Here is a 24,151-nt window from a genome sequence, read left to right as displayed (position 1 = left end):
AATGCAGTTTAAGTCAATAATTGATGCACAACATTCTCAATTGCGTCGACGATGCAGCCATAAAATGATGCTATCGATATTGTGGTTGCTGTTCAATTTCACCTACAGTGCAAACATTTTTTTTTACAGTCCGCTATGTTCAAAAAGTCACAGCATTTGGAACTATGCTTTAATTAGCGGGTTAAATGCCAAAGGACACAATGTAACATTTTTCGACGCATTTTCAAAAAATAAACCCGAAACTGATTTGTATCATCCTGTTGATTATGAATGTAAGTAACATTTTATTTTAATTTAATGTAATGTTTAATAGAATCAATATTTTAAGAAAATTTATTGTGTTATATTTGTAGGTGTTATTACTAATGCATATGAAGGTTAAACTAATGAGTGTGTAAATCATCTTTTTAGATTTGACTACACTTCAATATCTTACATAATTTATTTATTTTTAAACAAAAAACGTATCCGGTGGATTACCTTAAAATACTAGTATATTACAAGAATATATAGTTTACATAAAAGTAAATTTAAATTCGTACACAAACACAAATGATGCCAACATTTACATTCTTATTTATAGATACATGTGTATCTAAATTACTTTGGGTTTATTAATATTCTTTATTTTTATGTATTTTTACGCTTATTATCCTTCAGTATTTTGTTATTCGTAAGTTGTTTACATTATTAAACCATATAATTCTATGATATAAATTTAGAAGTGAGTTAACAATATTCACTCAATTGAATGGACTTTAATTGAGACATTGTATTATATACAATTGGTGCACCAAACCCTCATTCAGTCCTTGACGTGTTGCGCTTCATTAATTCAAAATTGAACGGATATACTTTCAATTATGTTTTTTATGCACGAAGCAAAATAAATTTTAAACTTTAATTAAGGAAAATATTAATATTGCAGAGGATTTAATGGTTTGATAAATTTAAAAGATTATAAGTTATTATTATTAATTACATGTTTTATTTTGTTCTAGATTTTGCAATAACAGGAGACCCTGAAGACTTTCCGGAGCAAAGTTTTTTCGAACAAATTTCTTATTACTTGTCAGCGACGGAAGAAATCTGCGACTTAATCTATAAATCGGAGAATCTTGATTCAATTTTGCAAAATAAAGAGCGATACAAGTTCGATCTGATAATCACTGACATAACAATTTATCCATGTGGTGTGTCTCCACTTCATGCCTTTCCCAAAATACCCGTTGTGGGGATGACTCCGTTTTTGTTACCACCCGAGTTTTCTCACTACATTCCCCAATACTTATCTGGTTTAACTGAAGACATGGGTTTTATGGCGAGGGTGTACAATGTTTATGCTACTTACGGAGGAGAATTGGCCTACTATTATTTCAGAAGCAGGTTCGAGGAGCAGGCTATAAGGAAATGCGGCCTCAAAAACGCTCCCTACATGAAAAACGGTGACAGGATTTCCTTGTTGTTGGCCAATACCAATCCGTTGTTGGATTATCCTCAGCCTTTACCACCGAATATAATCCCAGTTGGAGGACTTCAAGCTAAACCCGCAAAAAAGCTTCCACAGGTAAAGAAATCTCTATTTTTAAGTGTTTTTAGAAGCACAAACTTAAGAAATTCGAATGATTTAACCAAACTATTTACTTTTTTTAAGGATTTACAAAAAATATTGGACGATTCAAAAGAGGGAGTAATAGTATTTTCGTTGGGCACCAACATGAGATCCGACAAACTCACACCTGAAAGAAGAAAAACTCTTTTTATGGAAATTTGAAAGTGACATTGAGGACTTGCCCAAAAATGTCATCGTACGTAAATGGTTACCTCAAAACGACTTACTTGGTAAATCAAGACATACCATCTGAGTTTTTATTCGCAGAGTAATTTTCTAGTACATCCCAATGTTGTTTTGTTCATCGGACATGGAGGAGCTTTAAGCACCCAAGAGGCATTGTACCACGGAGTTCCAATCATTGGAATGCCATTTTTCTTTGACCAAATCATCAATGTTAAAGCTTTGCAAGGAAAGCAACGCGGCGCTTTACTGGACTACAAAACAATGACCACTAAACAAATCGTAGACACTATTCGGGAAGTCATTAATAATCCCATATAAGCTTGTTTAAGATTTCACTTAATCATTACTGATTGAATGTGTTTTAGATACAAGAAGAACATTAAAGAAGATTCAGAAAGATTTAATAGTTTACCTCTAAAACCACTGGACGCAGCAGTACGTTGGGTGGAATATTCTTTAAAACACAACGGAACATCTTTCTTAAATCTGAAATCACGTCAAATGAGTTTTTTACAATACACATGTTTAGATGTAGCCTTATTACTAGTCACCATAGTTGTTATAGCTTGTTTGGCCGTTCTGATTTCAGTCCGCAAAGTTCTAAAACTGTTTTGTAATAAGTCCGCACATAAAAAGAAACGTGATTAATAAAAAAATACTAATTAAACCGCTTTTTTCTTGTGAGAATCAACAGGTTGTTGGGCTGATGCGATTATAAACGACACCACCGTTCCAACAACCAAAAAAACGAAAAAAGGAACGTAATATGTGAGTGTGTTCAATTATACGTTTCGGAAATGTATCTAGACACGGATAATTTTTGTGAGTGGCGCTTTGTCGGGCCGCAGCGGCGCCACAGCTGTATTATTTGGGATAATTTCATGATTTGATGGGTTGTCGTCCCCCTTTTTCGAAATACACAAGACGACTGTCACCACACGAAGGACACTGAACGATAATGTCATGGAAATTACTATAATGACAGTGTATGAATGTTCGCCAGTGTTTATTTCCAGTTTTAAAAACGTTTCAGGTAAAAATATCATCGTAAAATTGTAACTCAAGTATCGGAGCATTTCCAGAATGTTATCGAAGAAATTTGGTCGATTACAGTTTAGTTTTTTTGTGCGTGCCACATTCATATCTGGAGTGGAGACAAAGGACGGCGGTGACTTCAACGAGACGGCGAGAACAAAGAAGCGGCGCGTCCATCGGGTTGTGCAGGGCGAAAAATTAAGGACAAACAAGCGAACAAACAGTGACGGTGGTTTTTTTTCGGCGGCGTCGGCGGCGACAGAGACGGTGATGGCTCGACGAGGCGCCCAACGAGCACGGCGTCGCAGCGCCTGCCTGACGGACGTCGCCGTCGCCGTCGCCGTCGGCACACAATCGCGGATGATTGTTTCGGTCTCTTCCTGCGCCGCACGTCGGTAATTCGTTGCGATGTTGTTGTTTATTCCGTTCGGTTCTGGTGCCGGATTCAGTTGTCGATGACGCAAACTGTTTACGATTTTTATTCGGCGTTAGTTACATCTTTTGTTAAGAGCTACTCGGACAAACATCCATGGGTTTGACATTCCTTTGTCTCACAGTCAGTAGGATGTTATTGTTTACATTATCTCACAATATTTATAATAAGTTCAGTTTCAAAAGTCTGCACCATCCTCTTAATCATGAATTTACCCGTTTAAGTTTAATTCAAGTTGTATAACATAACAACCATTAATTGTTTTTGTATTAAAACAATTAAAACGCAGCTTAAAATGCAAACAATTTCATCCTTATCACAATTTCAATCAGAAAGAAGCATTTTGTAGCGTATCGCTAAACATTCAATGAACTTCAAAAATCGTAAAAATGCTAAGATATTCATTGACTAATGAAATTTGTTTACGAATAATCTTTGTTCATAAGAAAAGTTTGTCACATAAGCAAATTGCTCAAATATTAAACATACATCACTGTATGGTTGATTGTACTACTCAACGATGCAATGAAAAATATTCTATAGAATTTAGACCTCCTTTTGAGAAATAAAAGAATAACTTTTAGCAGCTTTAGAAGCCATTATCAACCTACATTCTATCAACTCATTACAATTGCAACCATCAGAAAAGAGAGTTGCCAGTTGAATACGATCTAGAAAACCTTTAAGAGTTATTTTTATCAATTTACCCCAATGATCAAATGTTCTTTTTTCTTTTTTCGAACGAAAAGAGGGTAGGATTGGTGAGTGACGATCGTCGTATTGGAACCTGGAGAAAAAAAGGAGCACAACAAGGACCAGTTGTTGCCAGTGATTCCATATACGACTGGAAGTGTCATGTATTGGAAGGGAATCAAGTATAGAAGAAGAACTGCATTAGTAGATGTTCCTGTCCCAATGTCTTATATAGATCTTATAATTTTGTCTTATTGTACAACCAATACGACCACATCGAACTCTCCGGACGTTCTTAGAGAAGGTCAAATTGAAAGAATAGAGTGGCCATCACTTTCCCCGGGTATGAATCCAATTAAGAAAGCATGGCGCCGTTTAAATCCTCCCATGAGTATTCCGGAGCAACTAAAGACTACAGTTGAAGAATGGATATGAATAAATATTCATCAAGAATTAATTGATAATCTAATTATCGTTTCTGATAATAAAGTTTATTCATAATGACAGTATTTGTGTTAAGTCATCTCTTATTGGAACATAAAAGAATTAAAGTGGGCTAAATATTCCTTTATAGAACAGCTTAACTTAATTATTCGCCAGAATAGTATACATAACCTCACATTTTATAACAAACTGACCAAGTTTAATCTTACTTACCTCTTTCGACAATGTGTCAAATCTTGAATAAAATCTTATTTCTGTGATATAAATAATTGTTTTCTTGATTTTTTTTTGTAATTACTGCCCTACAATTTATTTGACTTATGCTATTTTTATGCAGTTATTGGAATGTATTATTGGAAATAAATGGTTATTATCTTTAATAAATGCTAAAAATAAACAACAAAAAAAGTAATGTTTCCGCCCGGGATCGAACCGGGGACCTTCCGCGTGTTAGGCGGATGTGATAACCACTACACCACGGAAACCATCTGTTAAACATTCACATTTCAATATATAAAAAGTAAGCGATTTTATTATTTATTAAATAATAAATTAATTAGTAATATAAAAATGTAATAAAAATGTTAAAATGAAACAACTAGCAATTAAAAAAAAACTTTAATCGCCTTAATTTAACAGTCTTCTTCTGTATCTTTTATCCATCCGCTTTAAAAATTTGTAAACAGGTTTATTAACCAGTTCTTTAACATTATTCCCCCAAATAAAGTCTGCATGATGAAAATGGTCATCTTTAATCTGATAGTAGTAAATTATGTTTGGTATTTCACGAAAATATTTCAGTCTCGCCTAAAATTTTTAAATTAATTAACGTCAAAAGTCTTTATTATGCTTACTTCATCCGTTGTTTCAAAGTCTGCTTTTCCTTCAAATATTGCAACTGGGGCGGTGCACTTAGATAAATCGTACAATGGAGGGTAAACGGAATTGTATACTTGTAAGTTTTTATCTGGTCCATAATCGTAGTGTGTAAATTCTCCTAAAAGGTGTAAAATGTTAAATTTAAAACAATTTCATTATTGTTGTATTACCGGTTTCCATCATTTGAAAGTAATGAATTAATTGCCTGACTGAAGCACCTGCAGGAGCATTTCTGAATATTATCGGGGTAAATGTCTAAAAAACTATAATTTAGAGTAAATATTTTTTGAAATATTATTAAAATACATTGTTAAAGCTGTAAAAGGACAAATCCTCGGCACCCAAAAGATTTAAAATTTTCCCGCATAAATCCGCAGTCCAATTTTCTAGGCCACAAAATACTTTTAGACTTGACAAAAATTCTTCGTTGTCTGGCATTATGTATCTTATGTTCAAAATCTTCAAAATTGCCTAAAAAATAGAATAGTTAAAATAAATTTTAGTTAGGATTGAGACTGTCACATCATAAGAAGCAAAAAAATATATAATTTAAAAGTGTGTGACATATGTGTGACTAACTTGGATTTCCCTATGATATTTCCCTGCGAAATCCATAAAGGGCACGTGCAAGTCCTTCAGAAACATGGCCATGGCGAATTGAACACCTACGATAATTTTTTCGTTGTATTCTGGTTTATCTGAGGTCGTTACGAAATAAGTAGTCGTTCCTTGCGAGTGTCCTATATAAATCAGTTTCTCATGTTTAGTCACGTTCAAAATAAAATCTATGTTCGATGGTATGTCATACACTCCAACCTCGTGCCATCTAAAATTGAATCGCTTAGTTAACACATAGCTTGGATGACTCAATTTTACCCAAATTCCCAATATTCTGGGTCTTTTGTGGCGTCCAGAAACTTGTGTTTCCTTGAATGAGTGGTGCCCCTCTGGTTCATGAGCCAAATGTCGAAGCCTCGATCGGCTAAATAATAGGCGATCGCATCGTTCTCACCCAAAATCAAAAAGTTTTCGGAACAACCACCCGTTCCAGGTACAAAAAGGATCGGGGTACCCACAACGGTTGAATTTTTTCCGTGTGGAATTCGGAAGGTTGTCAGAATGTATCCGTCTTCCGTTTCTATTGTATATTTTTCTAAAGGGTAGCCGTATTTTGCCATTAAATCGCCCTGTTTTACCAATAAATTATCTGACGTAAATTAAAGAAGAACAAATCACTTACTATTGATAGATCAATATCAGGGTGAGGCTTCAGTAACAAATGTGCATTTCCCATCAACAGACCAAATAAAACACATGCGAACCACTTCATTGTAAGATATATTTTGAGACTGTTTACAATATTGTTGTGGACCTTGTACGGTTTTTTAAATGAACCTCCACATCCAATAAATAAAGTTTTAATCATTATAAATTTACCAATTTTAACTGTGTTTTGTAATCGTATGAAAAGCATTCTTGTCACCTTAATTACATAAATTGATCAATGTAATAAAGCCATACCTAAATGCATTGACACTATTACAACCTCGTGTGCCTTGTAAAGTGTATTCATTAATTAACTATTAACAGATGTTTTTTAAAATTGTAATTAAAGTTTATTTAATAAACACATTTAATTAACCCTTGGTGTTTATACTTTGTGAATTTAATTTTGAAATAACACATCATCACCTATTTGTCCCATTCATTATTAATCTATTATGTTCAACTTAAGTATCAGTTTCAAAAGCCTTGCACCTTTCTCTGAATGATAAATATACTTGTAGAGGTGCTGCAGTTTCATTCTTATTACAATTTTAATTAGAAAAAACATTTAATGATTTTCAAAAATCGTAAAACTTAATTAGTTAGTTAATGAATATCCTGATATTCATTAACTAACTAAATTCGTTTTACGAATAATCGTTTTTCACGAGAAAGGTTTGTAACATAGGCAAATTGCTCAAATATTGAACATTCATCAATGTACGGTTACGAACACATTCAACAACGCAATGAAAGGTTTTCCATAGAAACTAGATCTCGTAGGGGACAAATGACAGTCAAGAGAAGTATATAGTTTAAATGGTTATGAGAAATAGGTTGGGAATTATTAGTAGCTTTAGAGTCATTATCAGTCTATATATTACCAATTCATTAGGAATGCAACCATCAGAAAAAGGATTCTTACTAGTCGATTACAATCTAATAAACCTTTATGAGTGCCTAGGCTACTTCTGAAAGACACAGATCATCAAAGTTGTAATGAGAACATCTTCATCAAAATTGGCTTTTACCTTTATGGTCAAAGGTTCTTTTTTTCGAACGAAAAGAGGATAAGATTGGTGAGTGATGATCGTCGAATTGAAGTCTGGAGAGTAAGAGGTGCACAGCAATGACTGTTATCAGTGGTATTCCATAGAAACTAAACCTCGAAGGAAACAATTGTCAGTCAAGAGAAGTAATAGTTTAAATGATTATGAGAAATAGATTGAGCACTGTTAGCAGCTTTAGAAGTCATTATCAGCCTACATATTACCAATTCATTAGAATGTAACCATCAGAAAACGGATTGTTACTAGTCGATTACAATCTAGAGGACCTTTATGAGTGCCTAGGCTACTACTAAAAGACATAGATCGTCAAAGTTGGAATAAGCTCCTCTTCATCAAAATTAGGTTTTACCTCAATGGTCAAAAGTTCTTTTTTTGAACGAAAAGTGGATAAGATTGATGAGTGATAATCGTCGAATTGAAGCCTGGAGAGGAAGATGTGCACAGCAACGACTGTTTTTCACTGGTATTTCATAGAAACTAGACTTCGAAGGGAACAAATGTCAGTCAAGAGAAGTGTATAGTTTAAATGATTATGAGAAATAGGTTGAGCACTGTTAGCAGCTTTAGAAGTCATTATCAGTCTACATACTACCAATTCATTAGGAATGCCATCTGAAACGGGATTGTTACTAGTCGATTACAATCTAGAAGGCCTTTATGAGTGCCTAGGCTACTATTAAAAGACACAGATTGTCAAAGTTGGAATGTATACATCTTCATCACCATTGAGGTAAAAGCCAATTTACCTCAATGGTGAAAAGTTCTGTTTTCGAACGAAAAGAGGATAGGATTGGTGAGTGATGATCGTCGAATTGAAGCCTGGAGAGGAAGAGTTGCACAGCAATGACTCACTGTTATTAGTGAAATGGTTCCACATGCAGAAGGTAGTGTCTTATTTTGGAGTAAAAAACTAAATGAAAGGTACACGTTCCTCTATCATAAAGGCTGGATAAATTTACAGATCTTATAATTTGATTTATTGTGCTGGTTGTTACAGAAGGTGAAATTGAAAGAATGGAGTGGCCACTTCTTTTCCTGGATAGGAATCCAATTGAGTTTAATTAGGTGCCGGTTAAACCCTCCTATAAGTATTCCAGACCTACTACAGGCTCCAGTTGAAGAATGGAATAATATCTCTCAAAAATTTGTTGATAATCTAATGCATAGGCTTTTAAATTCTTTCTTACAAAGCAAAGGTACTAAATTAAATTTTTAACTTATATTGTTATCGTTTTTGATAATAAAGTTTGTTGATGATAAAGGTATTCTAGTAATATTTTTTTAAGTGTGTATAGGGGTTAATTTTTATTGAAATCAAATTGTAGTGTGGTGGAAGACTGAAACCAAGATAAATTAGATATACTAAAAGGCAGATGGTAAAAATTTAGTTTTTGTAAGGTAGTAGAAAGTAAAATCATTGTTATTTCAAGAAAGAGAGAAGTGTAATAGGCCTTTATAATTTTACACACAGTACAACAAGAGAAGATGACGGACAGCAAATGATTCATATACAAGGACGAGTGACGAGCGGATGGGGGTTGGTGAGTGCAGAAGTGGCGACGAACGGGGGCCGATGAATTTTTCGGAAAACATGTTTTCGCCGAATGAATAAACAATGATTCATTGGAGTTAATTCGGTTGTTTTGAATCTACGGACTCCGGCAGTGGTGGTGCCGCGTGTCCTGGCCCCGTTTATTGAAACAGGAGGGCGGAGGCACCAGAGGTCTCCGGTCGTGTGGAGCCGGAGTCCACTCCAGTCCCGACGGCAGACGGCTCTCCCGCTCTCCCTGTTCCTTGTTTATGTCCGCGGGACGACGATATTAATAATACACGCGAACATCCGAGCTTTATGGTTTTGCTCCTATACGCCGTTTTGCATTTCCGCAGTCTATCCGACCGGAACCGAGCCAGATCTCGGGACGCCACACTGTTCGGCAGGCTCCAGTCGTCCCGATGTTTATTGCACGCATTGTTTCTCTTATTCCCTCAACTGAGCCGTTCGTTAGGGGCATGTATAATGTTTCCACAGCAAAATCCCCAATTACCACAAGCAAATCAAAGGACGATACCGAACGGCGTCACCATTATTAAAGACGACAATGATACAAGAAACATTTCGCTTCTTGGCGCCGGATATAAATGGTCGGGTTCATAATCGGCAATAACATAAACTTTTTCGCACATCAATCAAGCGTAGAAAAAGAACGGGGGGCCGCGTGTGGTGCACGTCACGCCGTGCATCCTTATTAATTTGACAAAAAGACGAAGGGGCAAAGAATCTCGGCATCAGCGTCGGTCCAACTCCGACGCCGTCCCAGTGGTGGCGGCGCGGCGTCCCGTCGCCCCGTGTGGACGACGCCTGCAACTTTCTAGAGGGGACGAAGACGCCGTCATCATCTTCCCCCCGAAAAGAAAACCGCAGGGACCGGCCATCATTTATTTACTGATTGTGTTATTTGTTTGTGTTTTTCACTTTGGCGTCGCGCTTATTGGCCGTCGCGGCGTCGACGATGCGCCAATCTTTCAGACGCCGGTACACCGAACAATTATGTTTTATATTAATTTATCTCCGCTCGTTTCGACGTGCTTTTTGCCACTACTAATTACTTTATTTACTGCCCGATTTAATATCGCCGTCCGACTAGGTTGACGCACTGTTTTGTCTGGCAATTTAAATTCAACTTTAGGGACTCCACGTCTAATAGTGTTGGAAATAATTTGACTTTTCGATTCTTATAAGATACTAATATTTTTTAGATATTGAAAATGTCCATTTTAAGTTTTTTGTCTCCTCGAATAATTGGCAGAGCTGAAAAATTCACTGAAAACCCATTCACTGATTGGTTCACTGAATGGGTTTTCAAAATTATTGCATATTTTTTTATAATTCAAAAAATAAATATGAATAAAATTACTTTTTGATTTTTGCATATTAAGTTAATTTTTAGAAATTTTTGACAATCTTTTCATATCATTTTTTTAATGTTGTATCTTCTTGAATATTGGACAGAGCTGCACATTTCTTTTTATTTTTTTGGTAAACTTTTTATAAAACTCTCAATTTTTAATTTTAAATTTGTTTGTCTTATTTAATATTGTATAACACATTATTCGAATAATGTGAGTAGATTTATTTTTATATTTATACATATTACAAATATTTTTTTGTACACTGATAAAGTGGATAAATCTTTCATACCAATTTTTTTATTATTTTTTGATTTTTTGACTGAGTGAAAATATATATTTTTTTCGAAAACTTTTTATAAAATATTATATTATTTTCAATTCGAAACTTTTTAAATCTTATTTGTCCACTGAATAATTTTTTTTTAGTGTTGTCATGAAAATTATTGTATAATACTTCTTTTCATAATTTGAAAAATGTGAATAATCGTACTTTCAAATTTTTACATATTAGTATATTTTTATTTATCATTTTATATATTTTTTTTATTTCTTTGTCATTTTGAATATTTGATAGAACGGAAAATTTCCTTTTTCTGTAAACTGTTTATAAAACCTTCCATTTTTGAAGTGAAAACTTCTTTAGCTGCCTTAGGCCCTTTTTGTAGGCGCAGTGTGCTGTGCGCCTTTGACACTTTTTGGATGTATGAAATCTCGTGCGTTAGTGTGACCGACATGCTTATATATCTGTAGCTATAAACTTAACGTGTAGTGCAGTGTGTATCTTATAAGTGAAATTGAATGGATTTAGTAAAAAATTTATTTAAATATGTCCAATGATCGAAAACTCTACAAGACATAAAATGACAATCGATGCCGCTTTTACGTAATACTTAGATAAATTTGAATCAAACATTTTCATTTCTTACTTTAGTTACCATAAGCCTATTGTATCTTTTTTAGAACAAAATGAAATAATTGAAAGTACAAAAAGTTTAAGTATTGTCCAAATTAATGATGACAATGATGCAAACAATTAAAATAATGTTAAAAATCAAGTACATTGAAATTTAAGTAAATACAAATACTATCCATAAATAAAATGATTGTATATTAATTGTTATTTCAATTGAATTGTATTTATTTTATCACATGATCTTGTACAGCCCGTAATATATTTAAATAAAAAAAAATTGTTGCTCGGAGTGTCAATAGATGTGGAAGTCAGATTGATGTTGATAAATTTAATTCAAACATGAAATTTCAAATTTTAATACTAAAAGTTCTAAGTTTTCTTTTCTATCGGCAGTCTCTATACCTGCCAACTTAATATTTTTTTTATTTGAAACTTTAAATTTTTGGGACTTGTTTGATAATGGATTTTCAAAATTTCAATAATATAATAATAATTAAATAAAATAATAAAGATTTTTACATATGACATATTTTTTGTACGCTGGAAAAATGGATCTAGGTCAACTTTTAGAAATATTTTATAAACCTTTCATATCAATTTTTTTTTGTTTTTTATGTCAAATATTTGGGAAAGCCGTAAATTATATGTTTTCCATAAACTGTTTAAAAAACCGTCCATTTTCAATTTGACAGTTTTTAAATTCTATTTGATCTACTGAATAATTTTTAAACCTCGTTTAAAATTACATCTAATTTTCTTCTTACACGATTTTTTTATACGAACTTGATTTAACATGAGTTAAAAAGAAGAAACCTCTGTTTTTACACGAATTGTTTTGTTGTAACAAGGTGAATTTTAATTTTTTTAAATATATTTAACGAATTAAAAACTCTAACAACGAGTTTTCAATATTGTTACACCTAATTCTCTTTATGCACCAATTTTTTGAAAATGTGTCTATCGTTTGAAAAACAAAAAAATTTAAAATATTGATATTTTAATAACACTATTAAAAATGGATCATTCTTTAAAAATTACAATAAAATTTAAATGAATATGTGTTGAAACATTCATTAATAATTTATTTCAAATAAATTGGCTTTAATTTTTACATTTATTTACATACATTTGACAAATAGTTTCATGTTAGTTACACCAATTTTAAAATTAATTTTAAGGAATACAATGTGCAATGTATTTTCCATTAAATCATTGTGAAATGTGTTCATTTAAAAAAAGCCTGTAAAACAATACACAACAAAAAGCCCAAACATTCTTAATAAACAACAAGTTTAAATAGACAACTCATTAAGTGCAGAGGAAAAGTTAGACGGAGACCAATAAAACTCTCGGACAAAACAGACCCATTTATTCTTGCGTTCCGTGTTTTCGTTTTGCTGCAAACTGCCAATATGCATAATTTTCGATAAGTTAGCGTTCCGTGTAGCACAGTATAATGGACGTGGATGGGATAACGTTGTCCGTTGTCCTGGCATTATGATTTGTTTTGTACGGACAATGCCAAATCCTTCGATTTATTTGTCTGCCTCAGTTTTTAGATGTTATTTTAGACGTCCGGCACTGTTTTAATATTCTGGATTTGTTGTATTAGCTGGGAATCCTAAAGGTTTTGTTTATTTTGTTCAGAAACGTTATTTTCTTTACTTGGTGCAACTGCACGGAGTCCATCCCTGCCGCCCCACTTGAATCCTTACAACAATCCCCGGATCGTCGACATCCACCAGGTGACCTAAGCGGTGCGTGTCCCCGTATCGACTTTTCCATAACCGCCTCCAAAATACGGCCCCCACGTCACCGCGTGCCGATCCATACGGATTCGATCCCGCGATGGGCACGTTCCACCCAGTATTGCGGAAACGGTAACGAAAGCGACAGCAGGAGTAACAGCGTATCGTTTCTAATCTCAAGTGCCTTGACCTCCGGCAGAACGGACTCAACGCAACGGTGCGGTCGTCCGTCGTTGTTTAGTAGCGAGTGGTGCCGTCACAATGTCAGATCGCACGTTCCTCGGACTCGATTTGAGCACACAACAGGTACGTTGTTTGTTATCCCGATAGTGTTATCAGTCCTGGGTCCTTGCGACACCGGTCTGGACATGCGCGAACCGTGCAAAATTCTCGACCACCTGTTGGTGATGATTCATGCGGTGTTTCGGTGGATGTGTCAGGTATTTTTAAGTCCGCGTCCGGCTGCACTTCTACGGGGAAGTGGAACGGTTTTGAATAAATTAGTTGTGTCGATAACAAATAATTATTGCGATGTGGGTCATTTGTTGACGCTTATTTGGAATATGTGTTGGTTTACTGAATGGACTATACACCAAGCTTTTCATTAAAAACTTAATTCAAGAATTAAAATTATTCCCACAATTAAAACTAACATGTTTGGTGTCTTTTTAGGTGGTGTTTTATGTTTACTAATTATGAGTACTTGTTTAAGATTACCGGTTTCTGTAACAAAATTTAATTATCCATTAAACTAGTAAATTTAAATTCAAAAACATATTTTATAATGTGTGTGAAAATTCTTATACATATATATATATATATATATATATATATATATGTGTGTGTGTGTATAATTTAAGATAAATGTAAATAAAATAATGTGTATTATAGAATTAAAATTCTCATAATATAAGGAAAACATGCTATATATTAACTAATTGTTTAAATATTCATGACTAATATGTTTACACAACTGTTTTTCGGATAAATATGCAACTTATAAAAAATGTATAAATGCTTAAAACAATTATATAAGAAAATTACTATTATAAAACACTTTATATTTCAACATCCATCATTTTATTACTGGAAATATATCAGAAATATTTTTATGATAACTGTGAAAAATATCATAAACTAAATCCGACAACGCAATATGGATAAAATAAATATACTATGATTAATTATAAACGAAGATAATACTCGTCAAGTGTGTTAATAAAGCCGGTCATTTATATTAAGAGATAAACAATTAATTTGGCAATTATTTAATTTAATTATCCCCAATTCATTATATTAAAATAATAAACATACATACAGTTTGGCCCATATGAAAGTGGTACACCCCTATAAATTTTTATATTATGACCTATTTTATGAAACTTTTTTTTCAATTATAAAGCATGAAATTATGTACTTATGGCCCAAAACCAAAAGCTACATGGTAATTTTTTAGGCAAAAAATCAAACAAGCAATATTTTTTATAAAAAATTAAAAATCATAATCTCTTTATGAATGTATTTTTTTTTAATCAAATAATATGTCATAAACTTATTTTTCAAGAATATTGGAATATTATAGATGAGATAAAATAGTCAGTTTCAAAAGGATATGCCACTAAATAATGAAATAATAATTACGAATAATCTTTCTTCACGAGAAGGGTTTGTCACATAGGTAAATTGCTCAAAAATTGATCGCCATATGATTACGAGGATCATTCTACGACGAAATAAAAAGGGTTGCGTAGATCTCGATACGGATGTTCAAGGGTGGCAAATGACAGCCAAGACAGGTTCAGAGTTTAAACGGTTATGAGAAATAGGTGAATAACTGCTAGAAGCATTAGGAGTCATTATCAGGCTAGATACCACCAACTTATTTCGAATGCAACCATCAGAAGAAGGACAGTTGCTAATCGATTACGATCTAGAAGACCTTTAAAAGTTCCTAGGCTATCAATTATACACAGAACATCAAGGTTGGAATGGGCCCATGTTCCCCATCAAAATTGGCTTTTGCTTCATTGATCAAATGTTCTGTTTTTCAAACGAAATGATGATAGGGTTGGTGACTGGTGATTGTCCAATCTGATTCTGGAAAGAAAGGGGTGCAACCACTGTTGCCTTAGAAAAAGTGAATTTGAAAGAATGGTGTGACGATTACATTGCCTTTATATGAACCCAACTAAGCTTATATGGAATTACTAATAAATATTTCAGAGCTACTACAGACTGCGGTTCTAAAATGGAATAATATTTCTCAATAATTTATTAGTAATTTAATAAGATCTATTCAAATGCTTCATTACAAAGCAAGGATGGAAATACAAGCTACCAAATTAAATTGTTAACTTATATTATTATCCTTTTTGGTAATAATATTCGTTGATAATGAAGGTATTACATTTTCAGGAATGAATATAGTATAATAACAAATTTTTGTTTGTTTAATTTTATATTAAAGTGTTTCAAGACTTTTGAAGTGTATTTCTTTAAAAAGTAAATTATGCATCCAATAGTACCTAATTTATTTTGATAGGAAAAAAATAACTGAGTTGAAACTACGAAAACTTCAAATTCTATTTATTTTCATCATTTGAGTAAGTTTTACAATAACAACTTCAAAATCTACAAGCAAGTTTTACATTTTTAATCGATGATTTATTTACTTACAAACATTTCAAGTTAGTAGACCAAGGTCAGACAAGAAAAGGAAATAATGTAATGACGAAAAAACGAAAATTTAAACTTTATATATATATCGTTCAGATAAGAAACCAACGATAAATATCACCATTCGGTCGACTTTGGATAAATAATAAATAATAGTAATAAATTTTAATTCATAAGAGAATTAAATTTGATATTATTTTTGTTGTTTTAGTTAAAAGCTGCTGTGGTTGATGATAAATTAGAGATAATCCATCAGGCATCAGTAATTTTTGACTCCGATCTACCGGAATTTCGGACACAAGGCGGCGCCGTTATTGATAAAAGCACTCCGAGATGCATAACGGCGCCCACGATAATGTTTGTCAAAGCCCTCGACATGGTAATGGACCGTTTGACCGTTGCGGGTGTCGACTTCTCCAAAATCGCTGCCGTTTCTGGAAGTGCACAGGTATTCGATCTAGAGATAGTTTTAATTGATCTGTCTTCATGGAACCGATTTGTGCCGTTAAAATTCTGCGGTTGACATGCATTTATTTTATGTGATTGTTGGAATTGCCGTGGTTTGTGTTACTGAAAAATTTGTTAATTTCTGATAGCAACACGGATCAGTTTTCTGGCAAAAAGGCGCCGAAAAACTGCTCAATAATTTAAATCCGAGTGAGTTTCTACATCTCCAACTCTCCACAAGTTTCTCGATAAATCAGAGCCCCATTTGGATGGATTACAGTACAACGAAACAATGTAAACAACTCGAAGAAGCCGTTGGTGGGCCAGAGGTAAAAACTTACAACAAATTCAACATCTTTTATTAATATATCTGTTTTCGTTGAAAGAAATTGGCTGAAATCACCGGTTCTCGAGGGTACGAAAGATTTACAGGATCTCAAATCGCCAAAATAGCCCAAACAAAACCAGACGCTTTTAAAGTTACAGAAGTAAACAACAATATATTGATATTTTATGAAAATACAACACATTTATATTTTAGAGGATTTCTTTAATTAGTAGCTTCCTGACATCACTATTTCTGGGCAAAATTGCCCCTATTGATATATCGGATGGATCTGGTATGAATCTGTTAGACATCAAAACAAAAAAGTGGAATACTACTCTTTTGGAAGTGTGTGGCAAAGATGTTTTGGGTAAACTGGGTGAAGAGGTTGTGCCTTCGAACGCAAATCTTGGGAAAATCTCTAATTATTACGTGGAAAGATACGGCTTCAGTCCCGAATGCAGAGTTATTGCAGGAACTGGCGACAATCCAGCATCCCTTATAGGTAAAATTAATTAATCACGTTCTTAATCAATTAGCACTAAATTGAAATTTTAGGCATGAGATTGCAGGACGGTTGGGTGGCAGTAAGTCTCGGAACAAGCGACACAGTCTTCTTGTGGCTGAACGAACCAAAAGTTGTCTTGGATGGACATGTTTTATGTAATCCAGTCGATCCTAATGCTTATATGGCTTTGCTTTGGTAAGATTATTTTGTAACTTCTAATTTTGTTATTAATCGATTCATTTCAGTTTCAAAAATGGCTCGTTGACACGCGAAAGGATAAGGGACAAGTGTGCTGAAGGATCATGGGATATTTTCGATCAATTATTGAACAGTACTCCCAGAGGGAATTTCGGAAATATGGGATTGTATTATGACGTTCAAGAGATTCTTCCGTTTTTACAAGGGGATTATAGATACACCAAATCCGGGTCTGTCGCTAAATTCACAAGTCTGGAGGTGGAAGTTAGAGCTGTCATTGAAGGACAGTTTCTGGCTAGAAGAGCTTATGCCGAAGATTTCGGATTCAAATTCGGTAAAACTGTACATTTACGATATAAAATAAATATACTTAATTTTAAATTAACCACAGGTAAAGACACAAAAATATTGGCAACAGGAGGGGCATCTGCAAATAAAGCAATTTTGCAAGTTATGGCCGACGTATTTAACGCCCCAGTATATGTACAAGTACGTTTTTTATATTATTTTTTAAATAAGCTGTCATAAAATAAAAATTTTAGGAGGCTGCAAATTCGGCGATGTTAGGGGCAGCCTACCAGGCAAAGCATGGACTTCTCCAAGACTCCAGTAACTATTCAGAGATAACGTCGTGTCTCCCACCCCCGGAATTGGCGTGCGAACCTTACGGAGACGCCGCCGAAATTTACGAACCTATGTTGGAACGATACAGGGCAATAATAAAGAATTTGGTACCGTCAGATTCGTAACTCAAGCAATTAATCTTGTGTTCCTCATGTTTTTACCTTTATACGTAACATTATGCATTCCAATTTTGTAAATACGATTTGTTTTTAATAAAAATGTTGACGAATATACATGAATATTAATATAATAAAGAAAAAATTTGTGCAATGTTCTGTAAATAAAAATTTTTCTCAATATTTCACTATTTGATTGATGAATTCCTCAAAAAAATGTATTTATGAACTTGGATACATTAAAATTTATAAATAATGCCAACATAGAATTACAAGGGAATGACAATTAATGTATGAAATTCATACATTCAATTAGATAATAATTAAAATTGATTTATATATTGACAATTTAATTTTAAATCCACATTCATGTAAAATACAAAGAATAAACTAATCACTTTATTTTTTTCCACCACGTTGTTTCACTTGTAATTGAATGACTGCACCTGGAGTAATATTGTAATATGCAAGAGTGTTTGAATCCTTAAAGAACATCCCCTACAATAAAATGAATTAATTCAAACTCACCCTTAGCTAAATAACAATTGGTACTTACATCAAAGAATAACTTTTGCTTAGCCGGCGCCATATTCGTTTCTTCTTGTAATTTCGCCTTCAAATTCGCAACAGTTTCAGACAAGGGTAAAGTGAAACTGACCATTTGTCCAGATAGTTTCCATTCTGGCTTATCTGGTACCATTGGAATTGCCACTTTGATACTAACTGGGCTCTAAAAAACATGTTAGATTGGTATAACTTTCTATTACAGTAAAGAAACCACTTACAGGATTTCTGGTAAGGAAAACTTCTTCTGGAATTAATGAATCCTCATTTCTCATTTTCTTGTTCGTTGGTTCATCTTCTGAAGGTCCGTCGCTGGGATGTTTGTGAGGCATATTCATTGGCGGCCCCATTTGGGGCGGCATCGGCGTTACAAAGCCAGCCATCGGTGGAGGAGCAGCCACTGAAAATACATTGCATTAAATAAATTCGAGGACGAATTGAATAACATACTCATGAGAGGTGGAGGCCTCATTGGAGGCATAGGAGGAGCTGGCATCATCATGATTTGCGGCTGGGGTGCGATGATAGGTTGTGGAGGCACTTGCAACTGAATTGTAGTTTGAGTTGGCATTTGGGCCATCTGGGTTGTCGTTTTCGGCTGAAATGTTAGATACGTAATTCTTAAAAAACAAATGTTATGGAGGAATCTTAAACTGCTGTGTCGCAAACTGTCGAAAATTCTCCATCTAATTGCCTTAAAAACTTACGGGATTCGTCATGGGATGAGCCTTGGTCGTCTTAACGGTCTTAGACCCCAAAACGTTCTTCGGCCCGATCTTCTCCTTCTCCTCATCAGGTAACAAACCCTTAACCTTGTGGATCTGGTGGATTTGCTCTTCTAGAGTGATGTTAGCCCTTGCGGCTCTGGTGGCGGCCTCCACGCTCGAAGTGTGTCCATCCCAGGTTACCTTCTCGTCTTTTCTTACGTCTTCTTCGCCTATCTTCTTACCAATGGCGGTTTCCTCATCACCGACACCGAAAATATCGGTACGACGTTCGGCAAGAAGTTTCAAACTGGCATCGATAGCCGAACCGGCTGCATAAACGGTTTCCTGGTTCATTTTATCGGCGACCTGTTTGTCCCTTTGTTCAACCCATCGCGGATCCAACAGTCCAATGCGCATATGCTCTTGGACCTTGCTGGCGGGAATCTTTTCGCCAGTAATCGGAGACACCAGGAAATCATCGCCAACTGTAGGTCTTGTGACTTTAACAGCTGTAAATTAACGGGAAATTTAATATTTAATTATGCGGATGAAAGCCATGATTATACCTTGTTTGGGGTCGTATTTTTTGACCACGACTTTATCGGGTATCGGGGGTAGGGGTGGCTGAATTGGTTGTTTATCATTCGTCCCTGTGTCTTCATCAGAACTGTCTTCTTCCATGTCTTGAACGCGGTTGTCGTCCTTGCCACGCTTTTGCGTCCTGTCTTGCATTGTACTCAAACCTTCCTCCTAAAATACAATTAAAAGTTAAAAAGTTTATAAAAATAGTCAAAGGGTGGTATTACAGGGTGGGCGGATTCTTCCTCGTCACTTTCAAGTTGCATTTCAATATCCTCCCCTTCTTCTATCCTCTCTTGTATCAACAATCTAGCACCCACCTCCTCAGGAGTGGTTGGTGGTGGGAAGTTGCCGATTTCGAACGGTTGGTAATCCACCGTTTCAACGACTACGAAATCGTGCCAATCGATTTGTGCGTAGGCAACTAAAAACGATAATTACCTCATCAAAATTGCAACGCATCAATTTTATGAACAATTTACCTCTTTCCCTTTCAAGAATTTCTTCCTCTTTGGCCTTCTGCTGTTCCTGATACCTCTGCCATTCAGCCCTGTATTTAACTTGTTCGAGAACCGACCTCGCACTCGTTGCTTCGTCGCGCAATCTCTGCTGCATACTTTTAGGCGGAATCAAGACTTTTGTGTATTGTTCCAAAAGCTTGGTGAAGTATTGGAACAGCGAATGTTGGGGTCGCAAAAAGTCAAACTGGAAGTTACGTTGTTCCCTGTTCATTAACTGAGTTAAAAACTGTCTTCCATTACGTGCTACGAATTGTGCTGTTAACTTTACGATATCCCTAAAAAACTAATGTTAATTGTTTTCAAAATGTGAGGGAACGCTACTAACAAGTCAAGGGCTGAAATTGACGGTGGATCGGCGATAAATTCGAACTCGATCGGCGGATCTTTTGGTACAAAGGGTTGTTCCACTTGTTTCAAAATTTCCTGTTGTTTCTGTTGAGCTGCTGCAGTCACTGATAGTTTTGATATTGCTGCTGGCAAACCTGATGATGGTTCTTGTCCTAAAATTGTAACAATTGTAATTGTGTTTCTAAATGAATCAGGCATTTTGATGGTATGTAATGTATCAGTTATCGCTCTCCAGTTTTTAGATCAATATACTCAAGGCTTGAAGGGCCGAATATTCAGATATGGCTAAGGTTCATCATTTAAGGCAAGTATGAAAAGTGCGGATGCTTTTAACCAAATATAAACATATAAATAGATAAGACTAAACCTAGACAACAGTGTAATTGTGTTCCTTGATTAATGTTTTAACTTAAAGTGTAACTGTTACCTTTCCCTTCTCTGAAATCGTTGACTTTATGTTTGTAGTAAGCATGATATGGATCGCCTGTATTCAAGAAGTTGAATTTCGGATTCCCAAGCTCATTTTGCCTGATCCTGGCCTCGAATTCCGGGCCGTTTCTGGCGACGAAACTGGCGGTTTTGTCGACGATGTCTTAGCACATTTGTCAGGAAAATAAATTTGAAAATTACACGTTTTCCCGTTAACTCTAAAAATTTGTCTCGTTTTCCTTAAATGTGGAATTTTGTTGCTTTGATAAAAAGGATACTTCTCACCTCGGGTGGAGGGTAAATAATTCCGACCACCGCGTTAATTGGACCCGGTTCATCGGTGTTTGTGGCGTTTGGTTCCAGAGGAGGCATTTTAATTTTCCGTGCCTTAGTTCCAGTGCTAATTTGATGGATAAATTAAAATAACTTGGTTATAACGTAAACACAACGCTTCTATGTTTTTGACAGTTGACTCCTTCGTAATGCTCGTGATGGCGCCCTCTGGTATTAGATCACAAACAGTGTGGCCATTCCGCCAACCGACTTTCTATGAACTGGTTATTTTTTTTCGACTCCTTCGGACTCGGCACGGTTCGATTTTTGAATCGGAACGCAACTGGAACATGAAACTCGGTGTGAATCCCCAACATTATTGTTGACATATAATTTAAAATTAATACATAAATATATAAATCGCAAAATTCACAGTCGTTGATATTTTTGTTACTAAAAATAATTTTATAATGTAATCGTATTTCTTAATAAAAATTTTGTTTTAAGAAACTAATATCCATAAAACGTTTGTTAAATATTTATATATTAACTTTCGATTGAAATGAGTCTATTGTTTATAAATTATCAATTATAAAATTAACTTAACTTTAACAATATATTATATTAATTATAATGATTATAATACCATATAAACAATTATTGATTATAAAACAATAGGTGATATTTGTTTAAAATTCAAATATTGTATAGGAAAAATTCTAATTCGGTTGAGAATGTTCTTGATACGCATGATTTAACAAAAACTCGACGTCGACCAATCTTTGCATGCATGGATTAGTTCTTAAGAATAAATGCATGCATTAATGATAAAATCATGACAATAAATCAACTTTACTTGGATTAAGTAAAGTATCCATCAATTAAGAATGAATGCTTGCATAAAACTTTGCATGGATATAAACGAAAACTTTTTATTATATTATATTTTTTACGAACCACTGCTTCTCCATTTGAGCTCTGTGTTTTGGATCATTATTCTTATACTTTAAAGATATATTCATCTTGGCATGGTAAACATAACCATTTTCAATATTTCCTTATAAATGTCCTTTTTTATACAGTGTAATGTACACACCAGAACAAGAAAAAAAAAACACATTTTAGTGTTTCCACCATATCTATTGTATTTTTAGAATTAAATATTTTATTTTTTCCTCATCTAACATAATGTAACATTAGAATGATTTAATACATTTACAATAAATGAGTAATTTTTCTATTGATTTCGCTATTAAAGAGTATGAGCCTTTTTTCTGGAGTGGAATGTTTCGCACGATCAATGTTGGCTCCGTTAAATTTTAATGTATACAAAAATAATTCATTAAAAATAACATATGTATCATAAATAAAATAACTGGAACAACAACATAAATAAAGTCTCTATGATTTGTGTGTTCATCAAATGTTTCATCAAATTGCTTATTAAAAGTAAATAAATGAAAGTAATGTAAAACAAATGTTCAATTTAGGAAAACAAAAAATGTATAATATTTTAGTTTAAAATTATTGTGTTTTCATTGTTTAATCTGTTAATAATGTTCAAATTTATAAATTCTTTTAGATTATGCTCGAAATTGTTAATAATAATGCAAACGTGCAATTTAATGTTAATATAATAATGTAGTATAAATTTGTAAATTCTCTTGGACATTGTTCATATGCATGTTTATATAATGTTACATTAAAATTGCTGTACTTTGATGGTTTATATTATTCTAAATTAGGATAAAAATGATTATTTATTAAAATTTGTCGATTAGTACCACAGATTTTTTGGATATTTTCATGTAAAATGGGCTAATAATATTAAAACAATTAATATAAAATTTTTTTCAGACTGTATAAAATCAGATGTTTTAACGAAAAAATTCCGTTTCAATCAAAAACCTTCTTGAAGGAATTACATAAACCTCAACGTTGACCAATCACAGGCATAGGGTGACTAGTTATTGGACGGCGCTATTAAATTACAGTCATTCCGTTATCGATCCACGTATTGACCGGTCGGTCGGTCGGGGGTGGTGGTTCGCGCTGCCATCCACCCCAATTAATTGGGTGGTGCGGTTCGGGTTAGTGCAGTCATCCGTGCGATCAATTAGTGTCCTACTAAACATGCTACGGGGTTAAAAGGTAGGATTTTTTATTTTGAATCAATTGTTTAAGGGATTTTTTAATATTTTTGTTTAAATGTGAAACCAATGTTGAAGGCTTTTCGTAAATGTTTGACGTTTATTTAAATTTTATTAAAATGCGAGTCAGTTTTGTAAAGTTGTTTAAACAATATTTCAGTACAGTTACGCAATGACATTCAAGTACAATAATTAATATGAATTAATTTAAAGTTTCTGTTTAATATTCAAATATTTTAATAACAAATTAAATACTTTTGGTTTTTAGCTGAATACTTTTTAATGTCAGTATTTAAAATCAGTTTAATTAAACAAAAATTTTAGAACAATTTGATCAACTTTTGACTTTTATTGGTCGAAACTGATTTATATTTTTTATAATTAGAATAAATGTTTTTATAAGTAAAAATTCAAAATATTTCATTATATTAATATAATTAAAATAATTGAAAAATAAATGATTTAATATGAATAAAATACTTGAACATAGATTGTGT

The 24,151-nt window shown here is 33.9% G+C and overlaps 3 protein-coding genes, 1 non-coding gene and 1 pseudogene across 5 annotated transcripts; 2 read left to right on the top strand and 3 right to left on the bottom strand.

Annotated features, from left to right (window-relative positions):
- The first annotated feature begins 64 nt into the window (after positions 1-64).
- LOC109600652 (UDP-glycosyltransferase UGT5-like) lies at positions 65-2,459 on the top strand (annotated as a pseudogene).
- A 2,356-nt stretch (positions 2,460-4,815) lies between these two features.
- Trnav-aac (transfer RNA valine (anticodon AAC)) lies at positions 4,816-4,888 on the bottom strand. Its single transcript has one exon. It is a non-coding gene; the product is annotated as a tRNA-Val (tRNA).
- A 133-nt stretch (positions 4,889-5,021) lies between these two features.
- Positions 5,022-6,728, bottom strand: LOC109600654 (lipase 3). Its single transcript, XM_020016829.2, has 7 exons — positions 6,523-6,728; positions 6,159-6,469; positions 5,862-6,108; positions 5,589-5,753; positions 5,453-5,537; positions 5,258-5,400; positions 5,022-5,210 (listed from the first exon to the last, which is right to left on the bottom strand). Exons 1-7 carry the CDS (start codon positions 6,706-6,708, stop codon positions 5,031-5,033), a joined length of 1,317 nt encoding a protein of 438 aa, XP_019872388.2. The 5' UTR covers positions 6,709-6,728; the 3' UTR covers positions 5,022-5,030.
- Positions 6,729-13,335: 6,607 nt separating this feature from the next.
- LOC109607874 (xylulose kinase) lies at positions 13,336-18,198 on the top strand. The gene is made up of 9 exons (XM_020024331.2): positions 13,336-13,495; positions 16,077-16,313; positions 16,462-16,641; positions 16,699-16,800; positions 16,854-17,142; positions 17,196-17,340; positions 17,391-17,677; positions 17,735-17,832; positions 17,886-18,198. The coding sequence occupies exons 1-9, from the start codon at positions 13,451-13,453 to the stop codon at positions 18,090-18,092; spliced, it is 1,590 nt and encodes a 529-aa protein (XP_019879890.2). The 5' UTR covers positions 13,336-13,450; the 3' UTR covers positions 18,093-18,198.
- A 208-nt stretch (positions 18,199-18,406) lies between these two features.
- On the bottom strand, positions 18,407-21,708 carry LOC109600660 (splicing factor 3A subunit 1). Of its 2 annotated transcripts, none has more exons than XM_049964592.1 (11): positions 21,510-21,708; positions 21,230-21,394; positions 20,780-20,954; positions 20,416-20,729; positions 20,161-20,357; positions 19,921-20,104; positions 19,355-19,863; positions 19,098-19,245; positions 18,869-19,047; positions 18,640-18,813; positions 18,407-18,581 (listed from the first exon to the last, which is right to left on the bottom strand). In XM_049964592.1, the coding sequence occupies exons 1-11, from the start codon at positions 21,601-21,603 to the stop codon at positions 18,483-18,485; spliced, it is 2,238 nt and encodes a 745-aa protein (XP_049820549.1). In that variant the 5' UTR covers positions 21,604-21,708; the 3' UTR covers positions 18,407-18,482. The 2 variants fall into 2 exon arrangements, with proteins under 2 accessions (XP_049820549.1, XP_019872395.1); XM_020016836.2 differs by having other exon boundaries at positions 19,098-19,227; positions 21,510-21,707.
- Between the last annotated feature and the right edge of the window lie 2,443 nt (positions 21,709-24,151).

This window comes from Aethina tumida, chromosome 3 (genome assembly GCF_024364675.1).
Source record: "Aethina tumida isolate Nest 87 chromosome 3, icAetTumi1.1, whole genome shotgun sequence".
In the NCBI taxonomy this organism is placed as follows: Eukaryota; Metazoa; Arthropoda; class Insecta; order Coleoptera; family Nitidulidae; genus Aethina; species Aethina tumida.
Note: the sequence above shows the minus strand (reverse complement) of the source record. Positions and strands in the feature narration are given on the sequence as shown.